This window comes from Equus caballus, chromosome 8, assembly GCF_041296265.1.
Source record: "Equus caballus isolate H_3958 breed thoroughbred chromosome 8, TB-T2T, whole genome shotgun sequence".
NCBI classification, from domain to species: Eukaryota; Metazoa; Chordata; class Mammalia; order Perissodactyla; family Equidae; genus Equus; species Equus caballus.
The window spans coordinates 9510703-9535771 of record NC_091691.1 but is presented as its reverse complement, the minus strand read 5'-3'; the positions used below and the strand labels follow the sequence as shown (position 1 = coordinate 9535771).

Sequence of the window (25069 nt, the reverse complement as noted above, 5' to 3'; positions counted from 1 at the left end):
AAAGGGCTGTTCCGTCCTGATGGTGCTTATACTTCTCTAGAAGGTTTGCTATCTTCTACCTGGGCACAAGAAGGGATCACTGTTTCAAGGTGGCTTATCACCCTTCTGGTGGTGCTTCCTCTTTTTCATCTTCCCGTCTATGGAGGTTGGGGGATGGGTGCAGAAGCAGCAGCATCTTTGGCTTTTAGCCCTAGGCTGGTAATCCCTGCATGGCTCCTACTGGAATCCACCATTCTAGATGTAATGTTCCTTCATGGAAGGATCTGTGGACATGGAATCAGAGACCTGAAGTCTAGCCTTGACTCTGCCTCTTACTCTATAACCTCGGGTGAGTCACAAACATTCGTTAATCTCTGGATCCTCATCAGTGAAAAGGAATAATAATAGTTTACCTCACGGGTCTATTAGAAGGACAAATAAGTACAGTAAAACAAGCATAATGTAATCACATGGCTAACCCAGAACTTCCATGTGAGGTCTCACAGACCCTTTGACATTTTGAGCGGTTACTTTAAATATGTCCCCATACATCATACTGTGGATTTCCAAAGAAAAACAACCAATTAGTGTAAAATTAATTACTACTTATACTACGTGTAAGGGGTTATATTCAGTGATATGGAGACTACAGAGTGGAATGTTGTTCATACTTCTAATAAGTCTTAAACCAGCAGAAGTAACTATACAAGTATAGAAATAAACATAATTTATGATTGAATATAAATAGAATTAAGGAAATTTTAAAAGTGTTACTAGGGCACAGACAAGGTAAAGAACTTATCTTGTTATCAAGAGAGGCTTCAAGTAGTGAACAGTATTTGGGATAATCCTAAAAAGATAAGTAAACTTTAGACAAGCAGGATAGGGACACAAAAGTTCTAAGTGGAAGAAATGGCTTGAGGAAACGTATTGAAGCAAGAAAGCATAGCCAATGTGGTGAGACTAGGGAAGATAGAAAAGCCCAGTTTCAGGTAACGTATGGAGTATGTACAGGGAAGTAGTCAACTTAAAGAATGGAAATCATGACAGGCCCCATTTTTAGGTGAGGACTCTGACCATAATGTGCTATGCAACGTGCAGCAACTACTACCTGGAGTACAGCCTTAGGAAGATCAGTCTAATGATGGCATATGGGAGGGAGGAGATAGGGGAGGGAGGGAGGAGTGAGGAAAACCCAACCAGTAGGTTAATGGAACAGACTGGGCAACTAGGAAGGGGCAGTGAAAGAAATGAACCTTTATGAGAATACTTATTTGACAACTGTTAGATTGAGAATCAACCAAAAAAAAAAAGAGAGAGAGACAAAATCAATGATGACTTTAGATTTCTAAGTCAGGATGATAACATAAGCTGAATAATCATCGCCCCCCAAATATGTCCACGTCCTCATCCCCGGAACCTGTGAATGTTCCTTTACATGGCAAAAGGGACTTTGCAGGTGGGATTCAGTTAAGGATCTTGAGAGGAGAAGATTAACCTGGATTATTCAGTTACACCTGATGTCATCACAACAGTCTTTATAAGAGGGATGCAAGGGAAGTGAGGGCAGAAGAGGAGGCAAGGTGATGACAGAGCAGAGACTGGAGTGATGCACTCTGAAGACGGAGGAAGAGGCCACAAGCCAAGGAACACAGGCAGCACTAGAAGCTCAATCTTCCCCACAAGCTGCAGAAGAAACCAGCCTTGCTGACATCTTAACTTTAGCCTGGTGAAACTGATTTCAGACTCCTGATCTCCAGAACTGTAAGAGAATAAATTTGTGTTGTATTAAGCCATTAAGTTTGTGGCAATTTGTTATGGTAGCAATAGAAAATTAATACAGATAGTTAGAGGTGTTGGGCTGTCACCAACAGAATTAGGAAAGCTAGAAGAAGCAGTTAATTTAGGAATAAGATATTTTACGTTTGGACTCACTATCTTCGACAACTCGGCATGAAAAGCAGACGGAGTATCCACTAGGCAGTTAGAAATGTGAAAATGATGCTCAGGCCGGAGGTCAGAGCTGATAAATACAGGTTTAGAAACAATGTACGTTGAAGTAGTAGTTGAAGGTATAGTGGTAAAAATGATAAAGGGAGATAAAAAAAAAAAAAAAAAGAACAGAAGAGAACCAAGGAACAAAACACAAGAACTTCCACATTTAACAAATGGTGATACAATGGAAAGGAGCCATTAAAAATAATGTAGGATATCTGAATAATGACACAGAGGGAAGCCTAAGAGAGAAGAGGGAATAGAAAAAGCAGGCTGCAGAAAGGTATACATATTATGATCCAAGTTTTGAAAAAAGGAACAATCTGTATGCACATGTGTGTATTAAATATATCATTGTACTGCCATGTGTTTATGTGCATAATAAAAAGGTCTGGAAAGACTCTAACCAAATTGTTAACAGTAGTTAACTCTGAGGAGTGGGACAGGGGAAGGTAATAATGTAAGGGAGTGGACCTCATTTTTCTACTTTATACACTTTTGTACTGTAGAATTCTTTTACAAAACTAAGTGCACCTTTTGTAATTTCTCACAATTGTTCATTTTTCTAAAAGGGGGACAAGAAAGTCCAACGAAGAAAGCACAGAAAGAGGAGCCAAGAAGAAAATCAGGACAGTGGTGCTTCACAGAAACTAGGAGAGACTTTCAAGGAAAAGTGAGTAGAACATACCACATGCTGCATCCTGATGAGGGAAATTTAGAACCGTCCAAAGATCTCTCACTCTGCCACTATCGATCTTTTTCAGGAGACAAAAGGTGCAAGTCAAATTGTAATGGTTCAAAAATGAATAGGAGGAGTTCTACCTCCAGTAACGGAGGAGACCAACCCTCCTACAGACAACAACTAAAAAGTCTGGCAGGGGGACAGAGGCAGGCAGGTGGGTGGGCATGGAAGAGGCAAGGAGAGGAATCTATTTAAAAGCACTGGAGTGTAACCAAAAGCAGAAGCAGTGAGAAACTGTAGGGAGTTTCGAGTTGACTCTTTGAAGAAGGGAATGTCATTGGGTAAATTTCCCATTTTTGAAATGCTAGAGGGCATTTTTTTAGGGGACAAAGCGGGTGAAGCTCCAATTAGTGCCATGTGGTGAGGCTAAAACTCAGGTAGAAATAGTCTTATTGGCTTGAAGAACCAGAGGAAAAATCCCAGAGAGAGCCACAGTGAGGAGCCTTGAATTCTGAGTATAAATTCTACACAAATCTCTGTGTAACTCCTGAAATATGTATGTGCAAGGCTGAATCTAAGCAGCCCAGTTGAAGCTAAAAGATCTGAACAGAGGTTTCAGCTGCTACCCACCACAGGCAAGACTGAGTTTAGAGTTTGAACTAAGCCAAATTAACCTGTAAAACAACAACAAAGTCAATACTGTTAAGAGAAATATATCAGAATCCAGAGTCTCTATAAAGTATCATTCACAACGTTGGATACAATCCCATATTACTAGATATACAAAGAAACATCAAAATGTGACTAATATTCAAAACAAAAGGCAAGCAATGCACTATTCTGTGACTATGCTAAAAACTACTCAATTATACACTTTAAATGGGTAAATTGCATGGTATGTAAATTCCATCTCAATCAAGCTGTTAGAAAACAGCAATGTCAACAACAGGTAATTCATATAGTCTCACTCTCAGATGACCCACATGGAATTAGCAGACAAGGTTTTAAAAGCTTTTTTTAATAACTAGGGCCCAGCTACATAAAGGAAAACATACATGTAATGAATAAACACATAAATCTTAGCAGAAAAACTGAAATCTTAATTAAAAGAAACAAATGGAAATTCTAGAGCTAAAAAATGCAATATATATCTGAAAAAAAAATTCCACCATTCAGTAAAAAATTAACCTTGCCCAAAGAGGCCTGGCCTTTGCCCTTGGCTCTGAGAACCGATCTCTAAGTCCTTAGAATGACCTACTTAAGAGTGTCTTCATTTGGGGCCGGCCTGGTGGCATAGTGGTTAAGTTTGCATGTTCTGCTTCAGCAGCCTGGGGTTCCCCAGTTCAGATCCTGGGCATGGACCCAGCACCACTCATCAAGCCATGCTGAGGCAGCATCCCACACAGACGAACTAGAAGCACACACAACTAGGATATACAACTATGAAGAAGACTGGCAACAGATGTTAGCTCAGGGCCAATCTTCCTCAACAACAACAAAAAAGAGTGTCTTAGTTTATTTGAGGGTGTTGGCCATGCCAGATAGTTGACGCTAACAATGTGATTTATGGTGCAAGCTTTTAGCTCAACCTCCAAAGGGGCTGGAAACTATGGTCACTCATGCATGTGGTCAACCATATCTATGTAACCAAAGTCCAATAAAAACTTTGGACACCAAGGCTCAAATGAGTCTCTCTGGTTGATAATACCCTGTACATATTGTCACACATCATTGCTTGGATGAGTTAGCATCATTCATGAACCACACTGGGAGAAGACAACTGGAAGCTTCATGCTTAGAACTCTCCTGGACTCTATCGCATGTGCCTCTTCCCTTGGATGATTTTAATCTGTATCCTTTCATTGTAATAAACCATAACCACGAGAATAACAGCTTTCAGTGAATTCTGTGAGTCCTTCTAATGAATTATTAAACCTAAGGGTGATTTGGGGAACCCCTGCTTGCAGTTGATGTCAGAAGTGAGAGTAGTCTTGGGGAATCCCAAACTCTGCCTCACTGGATGGGTTTAATATCAGATTGGAGAAGACAGAAGAAAGAGTTAGTGAACTTGAAGATAGATTAGCAGAAGTTTTCAGATCTTAATAATACAGATAAAAAAGAAAAACATAAACAGAGCCTCAGTAATATATAGGACAATATTAAAGGGTCTAAAATAATGCAGAGTCTCATAAATAGAAGAGAGAGGGAATGTGCAAGAGGAAATATTTGAAAAAAAAATTGGTAAAAATTCCCTAAATTTTGGGAAAGATATCTGCAGATTTAAAAGCTCAAAGTACCAGAGGAAGGAAAAATACAAAGAAAGCTATATTTAGGCATATCATAGTCAAGCTGTTGAAAACCAAAGTTAGAAGAAATCCAGAAAGCAGTCAAGAAAAAATCAGCCTATGCCACATAGATCATTAATTTCCCTGACTTTTTATCAGAAATAATGGGGGCCAAAAAACACTGGAAAGACTACTTTAAACTGCTGAAAGAAAGAAAAAAAAAAAGTCTATCAACCTAGAATTCTGTATCCAGCAAAAATATCCTTCAAGAATGAAGGTGAAAGAAAGACATTTTAAAGTAAACAAAAATGAACAGAATTTATCATTAGCAGACTTGCACTATAAGAAATGCTACATGAATTTCTTTAGGCTGAAGGGAAATGATGAGATGGAAACTCAAAGCTCTAGGAATGAATGCAAGTACCAGAAATGATAAATAAGAGGATAAACAGAAAACAATATTTTCCCTCTTAATTCTTTAAAATGGGTGTATAAAACAACAACAAAATACCACTGTATTGTGGAATTTGAAAAGAATACAGGTGTAGTAAGAAATGTGACAACTATAGCATAAAGTACAGGGAGGGGGGTGTAAACAGACCCTTAAGGTTTTAAGGTACTTATATTTTACAGGAAGTGGTACAATATTAGCTTAAAGCAGACTGTGAAAAGTTAAAAATATATATATAATCCTTAGAGCAACTACTAAAAAGTAATGCAAAGAGGTAGAGCTGACAAGCAAATAGACAAATCTACATGATTAAATTAACCTATAGAAGGCAGGAAAGGAAGAACAGAGAACAAAATATAAATGGGACAAACAGAAAACCAACAGTAAAATGGTAGACCTAAATCCAACAATATTGATAATTACATTAAATGTTAATTGGAAAAAATTCTCTAATTAAAAGGCCATAATTATCAAAATCAATAAAAAAGCAAGACATAGGTAGATGTCATCTGCAATTAACAAACTTTAAATATAAAGACACAGAGAAATAGAAAATAAATAGACAGAAAAAGATGGACCACATAAACATTAAGCATAGAAAGCAGGAGTGGATACAGTTGCATCAGACAAAGTAGGCTTCAAGACAAAAAGACAAGATCAATGATAAAAAAGGCACATTTCAGAACAATAAAAAGGGCCAATCTGTCAGGAAGACAAAACAATCATAAACGAATATTCACCCAACAAGAGAGCTTCAAAGTACATGAAGCCAGGCTTCAAAGAATTAAATGGAAAAACACACAAGTCCGTAATAATAGTTGCAGATTTGAACAACTTCTTTCTTAGCAACTGACAAAAGATATAGACCAAAAAAATCAAAAAAGACAAAGATGATCTAAACAACACCATCAACTGCCTTGACCTAATTGACATCTTTAGAGTATTACAACTGTTAAAATCCTACAAAGTATGTTCTCTGACCACAGTGAAATTAAAGCAGAATTTGGTAACAATAAACTACATAGGAAAATCCCAAATATTTTAAAATTAAACACTTCTAAACCACACAGGAGTTAAAGGGAAAGTACAAATGATTTTAGAAAATATTTTAAACTCAATGAAGGTAAAAACACTAACATAAAAAATTATTGGATGGAGCTAAAGCAGTATTTAGAGGAAATTTTATATATTTGTTTTATTTATTGATTGATTAAAGATTTTATTTCTCCTTCTTCTCCCCAAAGCCCCCCAGTACATAGCTGCATGTTTTTCAGTTGTGGGTCCTTCTAAACCTTCTAGTTGTGGCACCTGGGACGCTGCGCCAGCATAGCCGGACGAGCAGCGATGGGTCTGCACCCAGGATCTGAACTGGTGAAACCCCAGGCCACTGAAGCAGAGTGTGCGAACCCAACCACTCAGCCACAGAGCCAGCCCCCAAATTTTGTATTTTTAAATGCTTGTATTAGAAAAAAGAAAGGTCTAAAACCAATGACCAAGGCTCGACTTTGAGAAGCTAGAAAGAGGACCCAAAGTAGATAGCAGCAATAAAATGATAAAAATGAGATCAGAAATAAGTGAAATAGAAAACAGACAAGCAATAGAAAGAATTAACGAAAGTAAAAGTTGGTTCTTTACAAAAGATCATTGAAATTGATAAATCTCTAGCTAGAATGATCCAGTAAAGGGGGGGAGGGAGTACAAGTGCAAAACACAAACTACCAATAACAGAAACGAAAGAGGGCATACTACTATACATCCCACAAGCATTAAAGGGAAAATAAGGAAATACTATAAACAACTTTATGCCAATAAATTCAATAACAGATGAAATGAACAAAGTCTTTGGAAAATATGACTTATCAAAACTGACACAAGATGACAGGGAAAATCTGAACAGTCCAATATGCATGGCCTTCTAAACCCCAGGCTCCAAGCCCTCCAGTCTGTTTTATGTGCCACTGCTTGACTTGTCTTCTTTAAATATCTAGTCTATCTTCTTACTCCTATATTTCAAAACCTTCAGGAGCTCCTGTTCATTTGCACATCTCTTGTGCAGTTTTCGCACTAACCTTCTACCATCCTCTGGCACATTCTTGAAAGCTAATCATGCCACCATCCCTCAGATATGCCAACCTATTGCATCTCATACCTACTTTCACATACCCCTTGCCATCAATGCCATCCCATTCCTGGCCAAACCTCACTGTTTTTCGAGGTCCACTTGGGTCTAATCTCCTCCAAGAAGCTTTCCAGGCTATTCTCAGTCCTCAGGGTCTCCCTTCTAGGAATTCCATGGCAACACAACATCACTAACACTGTCTTACAGGGAAGCCACTGTTATCCTGTGTATTAGTCTTATTTTCCCAAATAAATTACAAGCTCTTTTTTTTTTTTTTTTTTTTTTGAGGAAGATTAGCCCTGAGCTAACTACTGCCAGTCCTCCTCTTTTTGCTGAGGAAGCCTGGCCCTGAGCTAACATCTGTGCCCATCTTCTTCTACTTCATACATGGGACGCCTACCTCAGCATGGCATGCCAAGCGGTGCCATGTCGGCACCCGGGATCTGAACCGGCGAACCCCAGGCCGCCGAGAAGGGGAACGTGCGCACGTAACCGCTGCGCCACCGGGCCAGCCCACTAAATTACAAGCTCTTTAAGGGCAAGGATTTTTTTTTAACTTCTCTATCGCTTACGGCAACTATGCCAGGATTCAGCACACAGTAATGATTCAATAAATACTTATAATCTGTTGAGTGAATATATAATACAAAGAGCTATTTCTATGGTTCTTATCAGACTCTCATTCCGATCTCAATACCATCTTCAGAGTCATCTCCAGGGATTTGCCAGACTTTTTCTAACAGCCATATTCACAAAACATATGGTCACAGTAAGCAGAGGTAGAGGGGAGGGAGGAGTAGTGCTCAAATTATAAATAGAGACGGGGAGCCTTGGTTTTGCAGGTCATATAAGAAAAGGGGGCTAAGTTTTACGTTCTGCTGCTACTAGTATCTGATAAGCATACACTAACATCAATAAAATCACCTTCTCCTTGTCCTCTCCCCACCCCAAGTCCCTGTGGATACAGAACAAACCATGGGGCTCCAGGCACAGGGATGAGTTCAGCCTATACTTCCAAACACATCTGTTCCTTGCATTTATCATACCCACATTGGTTTGGGTAAAAAGACAAGATAACAATATCTTCTACAAAGTAGCCAGTTACATATTTTTTTGTCTCTTACCATTACATATCAATTCTCCCAAATTTATAAATGTCTTAACTGTAACCAAGTACTATCAAAACAGTGACTGCAAATCTATCTTATCTAAATAGATCTTTCAAAAAATAAATTTTCATTTATACTAAAATTGTCAATATCATTTGTGAATACAAACACTTTTGAGGAAAAAATACATTTCTTGTGGGGTTAATGTAAACAAGTAAAGAAATCCTTTTAAACAAAAATCCTCTCAAATTCTCTTTCATGACCTCCTAGCAGCTTCTCTTTCATTTAAACCAAACAAAGCTTTATATCCTCATTTCAGGCCACTTCTCTCTAATTAGATAAATCTGGTTGCTCTTCTCTCTAGACAGATTAAAAGGTTGGGGTGTTTTGTTTTTCCAGTATTTCAGAGTTCTAATCCTTAGAGCACTGCGATGACAGGAAGGATCGTGTGATTTACAGCAGGCAGGCTCCAAGGAAATATATCTGAAGGAAATATACAACACACACAACGAGGAGATTCTTTTGAATACAAACACACAGATTCCAGTAAAAGGTAGCAGGCTACTCCAGCTCATTTCCAGCCCATAGTATGGACCCTGGATCTTGGAAGCAATCCTGTCCTTACCCAGATTGGAAGACGCTCGCCCCTCTGCAGCCCGGTCCTTGAGATCCTCGGCAATGCCCAGCTGCTGCTCATGGTACTGTTTAGCCCTCTCCAAGTCCTGCATGCACCGGGCAGCATGGCCCAGGCCAGCATAGGCCCGCATCTCAATGGCCTTCTCCATCAACTCCTGCGCCAGCTCCAGCACGTAGTTGTGGTAAGACATGGCCTTGTCAAAGTTCCTCCTGTAGTGATAAGCACTGCCCAGGTTGCTGTAGGCCCGGGCCTCTTCTCGCTTGTTCCCCAGGTCCTTGGCTATCTTCAGATGCTGCTCATGGCACTGCACAGCATTCTCAAAGTCACCCATAGCAATATACACAGCTCCCATGTTGCCAAGTTCTCGGGCTTCAGAAAGCTCATCTTTGGATTGCTTGGCGAGAAGAACACACTGTTTGTGACTGGCCAGTGCATTGGGGTAGTCTCCAATGGCTGTGTACACGTGGCCCAGACTGCTCAAGGCTGATGAAGCTGCCTGGAGAGAAAGGATAAGGCAGAGAAATGAAAGCACATCAGAAAATGGCTTTTGTTTGTTTCAGCAGGTGAAACTTTACAGAGTTTGCCTGTAACCATCCAATCCAATTCCTAATGGTGTTTCTATCAGTGGTCCACAGACCTATGCAGAACTGAAAAAGAGCACATCCAAACAGCAAGTTCCTAATAAAAGACAATATCATTTAATTAGTAACTTTCAACATCTAATCTCATAGAAACAGGTTGCGTTCCATAGAACCTTCATGTTAGTTTAAAGACTTATTGACGTTTCTAATATTATAATATTATATCTCTTTTAATAGCTATTAACCTGTGTAGTATAAGAAAAAGTTGAAGAAAACCAAAATTAATTACTACATATAATATAGCAGAGGAAATTCATAGGAGAAATCCATGCTTGGCTCTTTGCACTCCTGGGCATTTCTCTAGTTTTGTCTTCTCCCAAAACAAATGCTAAGGGAGATGTTTAGAATGATGATTGATGATTTTGTGACCCAGGACCCACCAGAGGGTCCTGTTCCCCCAGTGTGACCTCATCAGTGCCGGTTACTGTGGAGGGCTTAGAGGAAAACAGTGGGTGGTTACTCTGAATTGAGTGGTCCCCACTGGGCCTCACCACCCCTTTCAGGCCTGAACTGGTTCTTCTAGCTTTGCCTTTCTTGCCCGGAGGCTCTTCTGACTCCAGCCTCTGTGCAGAAAGATGCTATCTTCCTAGGCCCCTCACCCTGCTTGTCACTCATGCATTTCCTGTCTAAAGAAAAGTACACGAGCCCTTTTTGTCTTGAAGGTTTTAATGAAAAAGACTCTATGACAGAATAGTTAACCAAACAGGAGCAACAAAACAACAAAGGAGATGTTATACGGGTTCCAAAATCTCACCAAGCGCATAGAGTCCTAGATGCTAGTCTTCAGTGTCTAAATTCTTCGCAGAGACATAAAAGGGAAGTTACACTAGGCTTTTTCATTCTACAACTGGGAGGCTTGCCTACCCTTCCTCTCCTTCACAGTGTACCTACAGCTAGGGCCATGCAGCTCCCTTTCTTCACGATGTTCCCTGTTCCTAACAGGCACATGTGATCCTGGCAGAACAAAGGGTGTGTCTGTCACAAGTAGGCAAGCAATCTTCATGAAGGCCTCCAGGCTAGGGAATAACAGCGAGGGAAGGCCTCTCACCTGGAGAATTTCTTTATGAGATGTGTTCTATGTCTGTGCATTTCAGAACACATTTATTAATATTTTAGAGATGTGAGTGATTTGCTACCCTATTTCTTTGCCTGTGAAATAGCAGTCCTTGATCAGAATAACTGAGACACTGACCATCTTTACAGTGTTTGTAAATTGTGTATTTGCAAAGGGTTCCATATCATTTTAAGTTGCTTTTTATCATTTCACAGATGTTCCAACAAAAAGATGTAGAAAAATAGAGAGGAAATAAATACTTAGAAATTTACTTGTTTTTTTTTCTGAGTGAGGGAGAGCAGAAACAATTCCGTGAAAGTCACAATCCTGTAGAAGTGTGATTCTGGCAGAGGCAGCAATGATGCCACCAAAGAACATGCTACTTGGGCATATACTGGCCTAGGTTCCCACTTTGGGAGCCTCTTCAGGACTAGAGGCTAGGACTTCAGGGCAGCACAAGGTACATGGACCTTTCTACTGCTCACAACTCCCCTTCTCTCACCCGACAATCTCCTTTTCCTCCTTCGCTGCAGGCCCAGAGACTCGGCCTCTTTCCCCGAGTTCTGTAGCTGGCCCTCCCCACCTCATTCTCTGGGGTTCTTGTCTACCAAAGCCTGGCTAGGGAGCAAGAGAGTCCACAACACCCCCCCCCCCCCAAATCTTTGTTGCCCTGAAAGTAAAACACATGGCTTTTTCACTATGGAGCTAGTGTAACTTAGAGTCCGAAACTTTGAGTCCACACTCGGTTCAAAACTGCACTGCCCTTTACTAGATCTGGGACCTTTAAAAGCTTAACTTCTCTGAGCCTCGGTTTTCCAGACATATTCTAGGCCCCAGCAGTAAGCTATGAACTGAGAGTTTTCCAACTCAGCCACGAGTCTCTGTCAAATGTGTAAACCATAAATAATTCACAGATAATCCCAAATAACAGATCCGGTTGGAGGCAATGAGCCCTCAAACACTGCGGGGGATGGCTGTGGAAGGCCTGGGGCAGGCGCAACACCCCAGGCTTCCGGTTTATGACAACTCCAAATGATAGACCTGGGATCTTCTGCTTCTGGTTCTTCATTTCTCTAAATGCCATGGAGATAGAGGAGCTCATTTGCTGAGTAAGGAAAGGGAGCATTCAAGCATTTCCCCTCTGGGGTGTGGGGCAAAGAAAGAAAGACTACTATCTTAGCTTAGCTCTTCCTGGCACCCTCCAGTTATCGGGCAGTGCTGTCAGGCTGGGACTCTTCATGCGGGTGTCCTGGAAACCAGCATCTCCAGAAAGGATGACACGATTTATGAAGCACACATCATAGCCTCTAAAATTAGAGAGGCAACTTGATGTAGTATAAGAACGGAATAGGGTTTAGAGTCAGAGGCCCTGGCTGTGTAATCCTGATAAGTCATTTCCCTTCTTCACCTGTGTTTTCTTTATTTGTAACTGTGCTGATAATGCTAGTGTACATACTTCCTGGGACTAGGATAGGATCAGATGAAGCAGGGCATGTGAGTGTCCTGAGTAAATGTAAAGTCTCTGTGAATGCATAACTAAGGTGTGGATGGATGTTTTATGACTGCAAGCTGGTTGGGCTGAGCTCTGTTACCAAGCAGAAGCTAGTAATGGCAACTGAAAACATCAGTCATTACGACCAAATATCTATATTCCTATCAGTTGCCACAGGAAATGAAGTCCAGTGTTTTACAGCCCCTGGGCAAATCAAATGTGATAATATTTATCAGCTAAGTGAATTACAAATTAATCACTTGTCTTTGTTCCTGTTTCTGCAGAATAAGCTCTGATCTGAAACATGGTTTCAGGCTGTTAACAAGAATCTGAAGACCCACTATCTATGGGGAATCACAGGCCCCACCTCAAGCAGATGCTGCATTTGCCACTAAGGTTCACGCTGCCTTTGGATATTAATCTCTTTGAGATTTCTGGGCTGGAATAGCGGCAGCTGCTTCCCACAGTGGAAACATTTTGGAACATCTGTATTTGAATACTAAAATGCACACAAACACTTACGCTAACAAACCGGTTGGAATAAGACAATACTTTTCTCTTTTTACAAGACATAAATTACTCATGTTCTTGCCAAAGCATGATTTCCAGCTGCAGACGTAGCACCCGAGAGTCATCTCCCCTTGCTCTGTGGCCCAAATACTTGCAGAAGAACTACATCTGACCAGTCAGTTTCCTGGGACATGGAACTAGAGTAGGAAATTCGCTCATATTTTTTCAGACCACCTTTAGCGCTTTTAGTTTGAGACACAAAATAGAGAAAGTTTAAACTACCCAAACTATAACCATATTGATGATACCACCATTAAACATTATTTTGAAGAATTAAACATGCTTTCTTTCACATCTAGCATGTTTTCCCCTCATTGTGCGTATCTTTAATAAGAGTTCTATTTTGTGAGAAGACTATGTTCACATATAGAGAATACTCAATATAACTGCTGACTGACTAATTACATGCAGGTTTAAAAAGAGGGAAATGTACCTGTAGCTAGGATCAGTAACATGGCTTTTCTTTTTTACTGCCCAAATCCACATGCACCTTGTATTCCCTGCCAGTTTAGTGCCTACAAACCCAAGGTCCTGGGTTAACCACCTACAGCCCAAGAGGCAGAGGAATGTGGAATAATAGGGACAGTCTCTGGAATTAGGCATGCAAAGGTTCAAATGACAATCTATGTGAATTGTGCAAATTATGCAACATCTCTGAGCCTCAGTGTCTTCAACTGTAAAATGGGAATATTAATACCTCACACTGCCTTGATGGGTACTAAATAAGGTAGTACTTATAAAGAGCCTGGTTCAGTACTTGGCACACAGAAGATGCTCAAAAGTTTTAGATTTTAGTTTCTCTTTGTACCCCAGCAAGATAACACTCATCTAGCCTTATTCATTTCAAAGGCATGGTAGAAGGTGACCAGAAAATAGAACATGAGTTATGTCACCACAACTAAAACGACAACACAAGAAGCTTGCCCCACTTATGGTGGGGAAAGTGTTATGATCTTCATATGCTGAAGCATATTACTCAGAGTACTCTTCTGCAAATGTAGGCATAAGAAAATTCACCCTTTACTCAGAGGCATTTTAGAATCATTGGTATATCCAACATGTACTGTTGGTAAAAGCACTTTACTTCAAGCGGTCAGAGCTTACACAGACATTGGAGTGTTTTGGGTCTCTTGGTTGATCAGTTCATTTGTTCATTCATTCATGTACTCAAGAAAATTCTGTAGACTCACACAGATATGTCATAGTCAACTAATTTCTAACAAAGGAGCAAAGGTAATTCAATGGAGAAAGGATAGTCTTTTCAACAAATGGTGCTGGAAAAACTGGACATCAACATGCGAAAAAAGTGAATGTAGACACAGATCTTACACCTTTCATACAAATTGACTCAAAATGGATCATAGACCTAAGTGTAACATGCAAAACTATAAAATTCCTAGAAGCTAATAGAAGAGAAAATCTAGGGGACCTAGGGTTTGGCAATGAGTTTTTAGATATAACACCAAAGGCATGACCCCATGAAAGAAAAAATTGATAAGTTGGACTTCATTAAAATTAAAAACTGTGCTCTGCAAAAGAGACTTTGAAGGGAATGAAAAGACAAGCCATAGGCTGGGAGAAAATATCTGCAAAACACATATTTGACAAAGGACTTCTATTCAAAATATACTATAAACATCTTAAAACCCAACAATAGGAAAATAACCCAATTTAAAAATGGGCAAGAGATCTGAACAGATACCTCACCAAAGAAGATATACAGATGGCAAATCAGTAGATGAAAAGATTGCTCCACATCATGTCATCAGGGAATTGCAGATTAAAACAACGAGATATCACTACATACCTATTAGAATGGCTAAAATCCAAAAAACCTGACAATACCAAATTCTAGTGAGGATGGAGCAACAGGAACTCTCATTCATTGCTGGTGGAAATGCAAACTGCGCAGCCACTTTGGAAGACGGTTGGGTAGTTCTTAGAAACCTAACCATATTCTTACCATATGATGCAGCAATTATGCTCTCAGATATTCGCCCTAATGAAATGAAAACTTACGTCCACACAAAAACCTGCACGCAAATGTTTGTGACACCTTTATTCATCATTGCTAAAAACTAAAAGCAACCAAGATGTCTTTCAATAGGTGAATGGGTAAATAAATGTACATCCTTACAATGGAATATTATTCAGTGCTAAGAAGAAATTATCGATCAAGCCACAAAGAGACAGGAAGGGAACCTTAGATGTATATTGCTTAACGAAAGAAGCCAGTCTGAAAAGGCCACATGTGTATGATTGCAACTATGTGACATTCTGGAAAAGACAAAACTATGGAGAAAATTAAAAGATCAGTGGTTGCAGAGGGGGTAAGGATGAATAGGTACAGCACAGGGGACTTTTAGGGCAGTGAAACTACTCTGCATGATATTATAATGGTGGATATACCACGTTACCCATTTGTCAAAATCCATAGGCTGTACAACACAAATTCTAATGGAAACTATGAACTTCAGTTAATAATATCGCTATTGGTAAGAAATGTACCACAGTAATGCAAAATGCTAATAATAGGGGAAACTGAGTGGAGAAGAGAGAGGGTATATGGGAACTCTCTGTACTATCTACTTAATTTACTGTAAATCTAAAACTGCTCTAAAAAATTACATCTGTTAATTAAAAAACAAATAAATTGGAGTTTTCCTCATTTGGGGAATAGGAATTCTAAGAAATGGAAACGGTACGAGCAAAGGCATGAAGTATGACAGAGTGTTTAAGGATTAGAGAGCAAGAAGCCATTTAGACCTGGAAGTGGGGGTAGTGGCTGGAGGGGAGTCTGGAAAGGTAGGTTTGGATAAGTTCCATCTGTCCATCAATTTGTATTCTTATTTATTTATTTTTTGGTGAGGAAGATTGGCCTGAGCTAACATCTGTGCCAACCTTCCTCTATTTTCTATGTGGAATGCCACCACAGCATGCTTGATAAGCAGTGTACGTTCCTGCCCAGAATCCAGGATCCAAACCCATGAACCCCGGGCTGCCGAAGCAGAGTGTGTGAACTTAACTGCTATGCCATTGGGCCAGCCCCTTATCAATTTTTAAAATGTAAAGTATTAGCCATGTATGTTGTCTCGTTTGATCATTATAACAACTTTCCTAAGTGTGTGTTATTATTATATCCATTTGTGAGACAAAACTAAATTCAAAGAAATAAAGTGAGATGCCTAAAAGTACACAATTAAAAAATAGCCAGGCAAAGCCAGGGTTCAGATCCACATATGTCAGACTCTAGCTCTAGCTCTCATACTATTTGACTACACATAGTTTAGCCTCTAATTGAAGAATTTAAAATCTACCCAGGGGCAATAATAGGCACGGGTTTAAGTAGGGGACTGATGTGATCAGATTTGTACTTTCATGTATTTCCATGAAGTAGATGAGAAGAAAAGAGATCAGTAACAACAACAACAACAAAATGCTTAACTAAAATAATGACTAATTAGAATACAAGATATGTTTTAAGCATTAATGATACTTAGGGTAGTTTTAGGGATGTTCACAAATACGATGGCTTCCCTCCTTCCAGGCAGGTAAGATCATACATCCTTGCCTGCATGAAGTCAGGTGTGAGTGGCTATGTGACTTGCTTTGGCCAATGATGTGATCATATCCAGATAAAGGGTTAGGAACCAGTGCATGCTTCACCACATTCTCTCTTCTCTTTGCTACACACTGCTCCATCAGCACTGAACTTCAAGTGAGAATTATGGCAATGTGGAATAGAGCCCTGGCTGACCTGTAACAAATATACAGTGGGCACAAAAAACAAATCTTTGTTGTTTTAAGCCACTGAGATTTGGGGATTTATTGTCATTGCAGCATAACCTGGCCTAGCCTGATTAATGCAATACTGAGCATAAATTAATAATCATAAACTTAGTTAATCTTTAAAAACCTATATTAACCCAGATAAAAAGGTCTACCTAGTAGTAATTTATCCAAATTGCAGGCCTATTTAGGGGGAGTCAACAATCACCAAATATAAATCTTTAGAAACAGAAAATTGAATCATGCTCTGTGGGGTCGATACACTTCCTACAATTTTAAATGACATACACTCCCTATTTAATGAGTGTAGTATAGCCTAAAAATCTACCCTTAATCAGCAACTGAGCTGATAAAGCAATTCTGTACAAAAGGTTATATGATGTTCATAAATGTCTAGAATTCCTCACTCAACAGTCACACAAAACTAACTGGACAAAAATAATTTAAAAAATGTATAATCTATATTGATGAGGACATTGTCCATGATGTCACCCAATGTTATCCTTATAAGGATCAAAGGAAAAATTTCTTTCAGATCTCAATGCTCCTACCAAGCAGCTGCGATGGTTTTATCTTAAGAAAAATGTGAATCCTATAAGTGGTCAAATTTATCTTTTTGTTTGGATCACCAGGAAGCTTATGGCTTGATGTAGAACCTCCCTTTAGCAGCCAGATAGAATCCCATAACATGTGCAAACTGCCCTGACTTCGGCCTGTGATATGACCCTAATCCTCTCATTACTCTGATTTCTTCCTTTGATGTTTTGTTTCCTGATACCACAAATCCTTCTTCGATTAAAATAGAGGAAAAAACAAATCAAAAAAATACAAACAAAAAATAGTTAAATATTAAAGATTTTGGTAGGGAGAAAGCTTCATGAAACAGGAGCTCTAAGAACTGTGAACTCACAGCGAAAAGAAGAAACTGAAATAGCACACAAACAGGGAAAATTTTAATTACATAGTCTTCAATAGTCTTAAATCATTTTCATACTGTTTATGGTCAATAACTGGTGTCAGATTTACTATAATCAATCTAATCAGTCTATCCCGATGCGCAAACCTAGGGTTGAAGGAATATTTTGCAGTTGTTACAGGAAAGCTAGGAGAGTAATTTGTGCACATCTGAATTCTTTCTACCGTACACCATATCATAGTTGGCAGAGTTGGTCTGAATTTATTACTATGAGCTTAGCGAGTGGTTAGTGATAGTTACAGCTTCTCCATGGTAACCTGCCAGCCTTTTCTAATACTGTGGGGCCAGAGGAGCTTTCACAGTAATTATTTTTATCAAAATTATATTAGGGTTGGAAGAATAATACAATGTCAGAAAGATCTATTACCTAGACCTGAGAGTTGCTATCACAGGTGATAAATTATTTATAATGCCCAGCATTAATACAGCAATGTTTTTAAACCAAGAATTTGTAAATGTCCTTTGCAGATGCAAATTAACAGATTAATAAGGAAACAAGCTTTCTTGTATGAGAAGCTGGGATGACAGATTAGCTATTAAGAGCAATTTATAGGTCATAAGATATGAAAGTTGGCAAGAAACACTACCTCTGCTGGCTCTATAAATAGTAAAACTGCATTTAGTTTCCCAGAGGTATCCTGCTAGACATTTTAATTATACCATAAAAACTGCCAGAATTTATAATGATTTCATTTTTTAAAAAACTTGATGCTCCATGTAAACTTGATGCAATACAACAGGCATCTGTGTTATGTGTGGTAACTGCCAAGTTGCAGCCAGCGGAGGAGTGCATGCTACTTGCTCGTGAAGGACTGTGAACAGTGAGGCGGATGCTGAACACTGGAGGAAAGACGCGTCATTCCCTAACATCTCCTGCAGGTTATTGAAGGATTCTCCTCCCTCCTTTACATCCTAACCCTTTCCACTACAGCCACATACTAGCCATCTAGGAAGATCTTTACAGAAAACTCTATTCTACCTAGCTCTTTGGCCACACAATGATGAACAAGTAAAACTCCTAGAGACTTGGATTTCTACTAGGCAGCTGAGTTTGACTGGAGGTAAATTCCCTCACTCGCTTAAAATAATCAGTTAAAATTATTTTTGGAAACTTATTTTCCACTCTCAGTTTCACCTACATCTTCAGTTTTATTTAGGGGAGTAACAGGCAGATAAGCTAGACTCAATGAGTTTTTAAGGACAGGATTCACTCAAGTTTCTTATGTACTAATTTGACGTAGGTTAGGAGACATATTCTACCACAATGATACTTTAGTCCAATCAAAATTGCTGCATTCCACACTTGCCAGCCAACCTGAATGTTAGTGGGCTATAAAATATTGTTCTGTAGGGGGTTGGAACATAGTCAATCATCTTTTTGAAGACAGTATTTACACTGAATCATAAAATCTGGCTTTAGCTGGCCAGGATATAATGGAGAAATTTGGAGAGAGAGAGAGAGATGGAAAACACATACATGTGCAAGTGCACATACAAGAGGCAGAGGAGACATTTCCTGGAAGGAAGAAAGTCCAAGAAAACGACAGCTTATTTGCAGGGGCCAGCAGATAACAATTTAAACAAGAAAACTTTAAATCGGATGGAAGGGAGTCCTCAAGGATCCTGGAAAGACGTGAGGAAATTAAGAAGAGAGCTTCTGCTACAATCTACGAAGGAATATCATTATGGCCCTCCACTGTAAAGGACAGGTCCAAATGCAGGCTGAGACCTTCTGAAATTCGAGGCATCTAACTGGTCACAAATATATGAACCACAATCTCAGCTTTCTGTACTTTCACTCACTCTGGCAGATTCAACTTTTATCTCCATTGGATGATTCCAAACTCAGATTTCAGGACAAGAGACAGAGAACTTTAGAGTTGGCAGGGACCTTAGAGATCACCTAATTCACTGGTTTTCAAACTTTGTTTAAACCAAATTACAAATATGTGTGATTGTGTGATTAAAAGTGTAGTTGTTTAGGTTAACTTAGACCAGGGTCCACTTTTCTCCCCAAGCACCCTTAAGAGACTCTACGGCACCCTATAGAGTTTGAAAAACCCTCCTCAGTGTCTCTTGTTGTAGAAACTAAGGCCAAGAGATCTCCAGTACCTTGGCCGAAGGTCAACCTGCTAATGAGCAGCAAAGGCAGGACTGGAGCCTAGGTCTTCAGGCCCCAAGCTGGCACCCTCCTCATTCTGCTTTGCCAACCATTGTGCCATCTCACAGTCACCTCAAACTCAAGCCCTCACTGCCTTTTCCCTTACTCTTGTGACTTCCATGATTAGTAAAAGAAGTGAATGCGATCACTATTTATTCCAACAACCAGTCAAAAGCTCACCATTCTCATTGATTTTTCCCTGTCTTTTGGCCCACATATTCAGCAGCCACCCTAGACCAGCTTTATTAGAATCCTGAAATTATAATTACACTAGTTTTTATTTAATAATCTTTACTTTAATGCCAATTATTTATATAAGATCCACTTAGAATAAATTTCTGACAGTTTTATCTTAAATAATAAATATTATCTCCAAAATTAATGTGACAAGGTTAACAGATGAAGTTTGTAAAATATTTTAGATACAAACTGCTTTTGTCTCTAAAACCCAAGCCAACAATTCAGTGACAAATTCAATGGCAAACTTTAATAAAACTTTAGTAGCTTTTCTAACAGCTACTGATTCTCCTGAATAATTATGGACTTAGCAATTCCACGGTGATACAGTGGTTAGAACTATCTAGGTTTGAATCCTGTCTCTACTGGCTATGTTCCCTTAAGGAAGTCACCGACTCTCTCTGTCCTTGTTTCCTTATCTACAAAGTGGGGGTAATGATATCTATCTCATGGGATTGTCAGAAGCATACATTTAAAGAGCTTAGAATTGTGCCTGGCATATAGCAAATATTCAATTAGTGCTAGCTGTTATTACAGATGCAAGATACCAACAAAATTGAGTAAATTAAGTAATTTTAAAGTCATATATTTATATTCATTTAACCCATTTTATACATTTACTTAAAATTTAAATGCACTAAATTAGTGCCTTCCTTCTGCTTTCTCATTATATTAATTAAAAAATCTTAAAATGTCATTTCCCTTGTGTGGCATTTGTTACTGTTCCTTTGGCACAGAAATTATTTGGGCACGTAAGCACATACACATTCCTTTTTGGGAATCCCCAAAGAAAGAAGACATTATACCAAGATCTAAAAAAGGAACAAAATAGGTCCACTGAAGAAAAACTAAATTTTTAATTAAGATGCTAAACTATTTTTTCAAATATTAGCTTACTATAAAAATATCCAAGCTGACATTAAATATAGGTTACACTGATAGATAAAATTTCTAATTATAAGTGTGATCAAATTCTTCATGTTCGTTTTTAAATTTGTTCTTCAGTGGTATGCTTGTTTTGGATGAAAGTGAATACCAGAAAATGTACTAAAGTTTCAAAGGAAATATCTTCTAAAGCAAAAAGAAATGATTCATATATTTTCTCTTAAAGCAAGAAGAAAATACACAGACTATGGGTGAAGGGAAGAGGAGCGTAACATGAAATAGGCAGACTGGGGGCTTCGTGAAGCCAAGAGTTGTCTTATTCATCTCTGTAACTTCACAGTATAGTGTAATGCCTGCCACACAGCAGGCGCTCAACAAATACTTGAAGTACCAAACTGACAGTCATCGGACTTCCGGTCTGCACAAGGATATAAAAGAAGAAAATTCCATCCTCCAAGTTAAGAATGCCAGAATGAATGTGCGGTACCAACACCTCTGAACTTCTAGTCTTCTTGAAGTAAAATTCTGGCACACTAAAACTTTCCGTCAGCTGCAAGAATATGGGATCCATAGACATGGGTGTTTCTGGGTTGCCACTTCGGTATCCGTCTGCATAGAACTCACGGGCCCTCATATCTGTCTTTATTCTGCCACCTGCTGATCCTCGTCCAATCAGTTACCTTCTTGCTAAATCTTATGACATCTACTCCCTTTTATCTTTGCATTGTTCATATGAGACATGAAATAATTAAACAGGAGCCACTATTATTTTTGCTATAATACTCTTTTTCCTAAGAATTATAATGGTCTAGGAAAATTAGTAAAATACAGATTCTTCCTGGCTACCACTAAAATATTTCTTAGAAAAAATATATCATAATTATATATATATATATTTTTTTTTGAGGAAGATTAGCCCTGAGCTAACTACTGCCAGTCCTCCTTTTTTTTTTTTTTTTTTTTTTTTTTGCTGAGGAAGCCTGGCCCTGAGCTAATATCAGTGCCCATCCTCCTCTACCTTATATGTGGGACGCCTACCACAGCATGGCGTGCCAAGCGGTGCCATGTCCGCACCCGGGATTCGAACCAGCAAACCCCGGGCTGCCGAGAAGTGGAATGTGCGAACTTAACTGCTGCACCACCGGGCCAGCCCCTATCATAATTATAAATATGACTACTATTCTTTGAGAGCCAGGCATACCATATTTCATCAAATCAAAGTTGCCATCAATTTAAGAAGCACTTTACAATATGTACCACAAATAAAGGAATACAAATGTTGTAATTAAATAATGATAGTATGCTTACTTATTGACTCTAAGATGATTCTGATTTCAGAGATACTAAAATGTGAAAAAATGCGCATCTTAGAGTCAATGAATTATGATACATCAGGTGCTTTATTTACATTATCCAAATCCCCACCAGGCCCTATGAGGTAGGACTTTTAACCTTCATTTTGCAGATGAGGAAACAGACAATATTAAGCAACTGGTCCAAAGTCAAATAACTAATAAACAGCAAGGTTAGGATTTAGATGTAGGCCTACCTGACTGCCAAGCTGAGTATTTCCATGATACTGCGTTGCCTCCTCCAGAAACCCCAGACAAAAATTGAGGAAGAAGGCAAGGGCACTTGCTCTCAAAAGGACTCATTATTACTGCTGTTTATAATTAGGTGCTCAGAATAGCTTCGCAGGCAGGTGTTTCTAATTTGCAATATTTAATAAAAATGGCTATTGTCAAACTTTATCACAAACTGGATACAGATGCAGAATGTTATTAAGACTGAGGAAGAAAGAACCTGCAACAATCTACACACTGCTGCTTTTTGACCACCTTACAATTTTTTACTTCCCCGCCCCAGATATAAAAACTACTTTTAGATGTCTTCAAGTTTGCCAACCTATCCATGAGTCTAAAAAGAGATGTATTTTATTTGATTAATATTATCCTCAGGATTATATATAAATGCAGAGATATGAAGTGAAAAGTTTAGAGACTGTGCCAAGTCTAGGACCAGTTAATGTGTCTGGTATGCCTGAAAAATCCCAGAAAACTGCTCCCAAATGTCTGTAATTACAGACATTCAGAAGACGTGTTATGATTCAGGTTTAAGTTTATTCCATTTAGAGATAGAGATGCTTTTCAACAGTGGTATTGGCTGTGAGTTCAGGCAGGACCTTTTAAATGTACCTTAGTAATGTAGGTGTGATGAGAGCTCAACAGAAGGAAGAATTAGCCCATTTCCTAGAATGGCAGGGTCCATTTCCAGAAGGTTCCATTCAAAGTATTATGGAATTAAATAGAGACTGCCGGAAATTGTGTAGTTTTATGGATACCTCAGAAGCCTCTTTTTGAAAAAAAATCATGGATTAGGAATGGATTGGTTTACCCTGGTCCTAGTAAACGGTGAAAGGGGAGGTGATGATTTGGTCACTGTTAAAGAGAGAAAGCAGTGGGAGGGAGAAGGTGAAGTGGTGAGTGATGACAATTCTGATGATGCCCCACTTCCAGATGGTGGGATACAGCCTCTTCCTGCTCTGGCTTCTTCCCAAGAAAGTAGCAGCACATTCTCCCTGTAAGAAAGTACATGTTGTATCATATCTGATTACACCTAAAGCATATTTTACCTACTTCTATAGTTCAAAAGAGGAGGAAAGAGGAGTAAATACAGGAGAAAACAAGAAGATAAATAAAGTGTTGCTTCCCAAGTTCTACTGGTGGTGATTTCACTCAGCCTGTTTATGTGCCTGGAATCTAAGAAAAATAGGTAGAAATTCTGAATACAGAGAGTCATTAAATGAGCACAAAGGTTAAGATTAACCTTTTATGTACACAAAGGATGCAAAATAAAGAAAGGAAAGAAATGAAAAAATAGCGCCAAAACATTATCAGAAACAGTTTTCATAAATGTGAAAGCATGACAATTTGAATTTAATTTAAAGGAAACACAGTGCCTTGATTTGCATTTGATGAGCAGTCAAAAAGACAGAACTTTGATTTTTTTTAACCTAATTTTAGTGTAACACAATTAAACTTGCTGAACCAGTGATAAAAGGCAGAGGCCACTATCCACAACCTCACTCTAGGCTACAGTCAGGGATTTGCCAGTCTTTTATAGCAGAATCCAGATGTGCCCAAGTGAGTTACATTTCCCCTGGGATGCTTCTTCCAATGTCTTCTCTCTAACAAGATAAATAGTGGTCCTCACACTTCTCATGGGTGCCATCACAGACAAAACTAGAGTAGTGCATTAAACATGCGTTGGGTACTTGTGAACGATGTAGTGATTAAGTCAGCTGGGGGCATCAAGGATGTGCTTCAGGGGGTTGGTAATAAGAGTCTAGGAGATATATTCATCATTGGGTGCTTAATAAAATCCTCTACATAACAATGCCCACTGGGAATTCTAAGTAACTCAAGCGTACTGTGCATACCAGCTGCAATCAATGGAGACCTGCCTCGCTACAGTGGCAGAATCTAGACTGGCACTGTAGGCACTTTGGTTCAAGAAACATCAAGAAAACAAATGTTTTGCAAAACTAAAAAAGAATAGTTAAAATTTATTTATTCACTTGTTCATTTAACAAACACTAGAGTGCCTACTATGTCCTAGGCCCTGGAAATAAAAAGATAAATGAGACCAGGTATCTGCTGCAGAGTCGCTCACAGCTTAGGGGACAGACTGGAAAAAACTAAGTGCAGTAGACCTCTGGGTGACTAGGGAAAATGGAAATCCCCAAGACTCTCAACTTCTGTCATAAACCCCATTAAAACAACAAGAGAATTAAAAAAAAAAAAGCTGTAAGCCCATAAAAACAAAAAGATTGAGAAAGATGCCATCAGATGAGACATGTCCACAAAATTCTGGAAGATGGAAGACAGCTGGATGAATGGTTACTGATTTAGTAGGACAGAGAAAATGGAAACCAAACTGCCTGCAAGGTGGGGTGCTGAGAGCAGCTGCAGAACACTGGAAAGAGGCAGGAGCTGAGCACTAAGGCT

General features: G+C 39.0%; 1 protein-coding gene across 4 annotated transcripts in view; it reads right to left on the bottom strand.

The window, feature by feature from the left end:
- Positions 1-25069, bottom strand: part of TTC28 (tetratricopeptide repeat domain 28) — a 596893-nt gene that overhangs the window by 156671 nt on the left and 415153 nt on the right. For all 4 annotated transcript variants that reach the window (XM_023648122.2, XM_023648123.2, XM_023648125.2 and 1 more), the window contains one exon: positions 9246-9753. In XM_023648122.2, coding sequence (XP_023503890.1) covers positions 9246-9753 — 508 coding nt within the window. The remainder of the gene's footprint in view (positions 1-9245; positions 9754-25069) is intronic.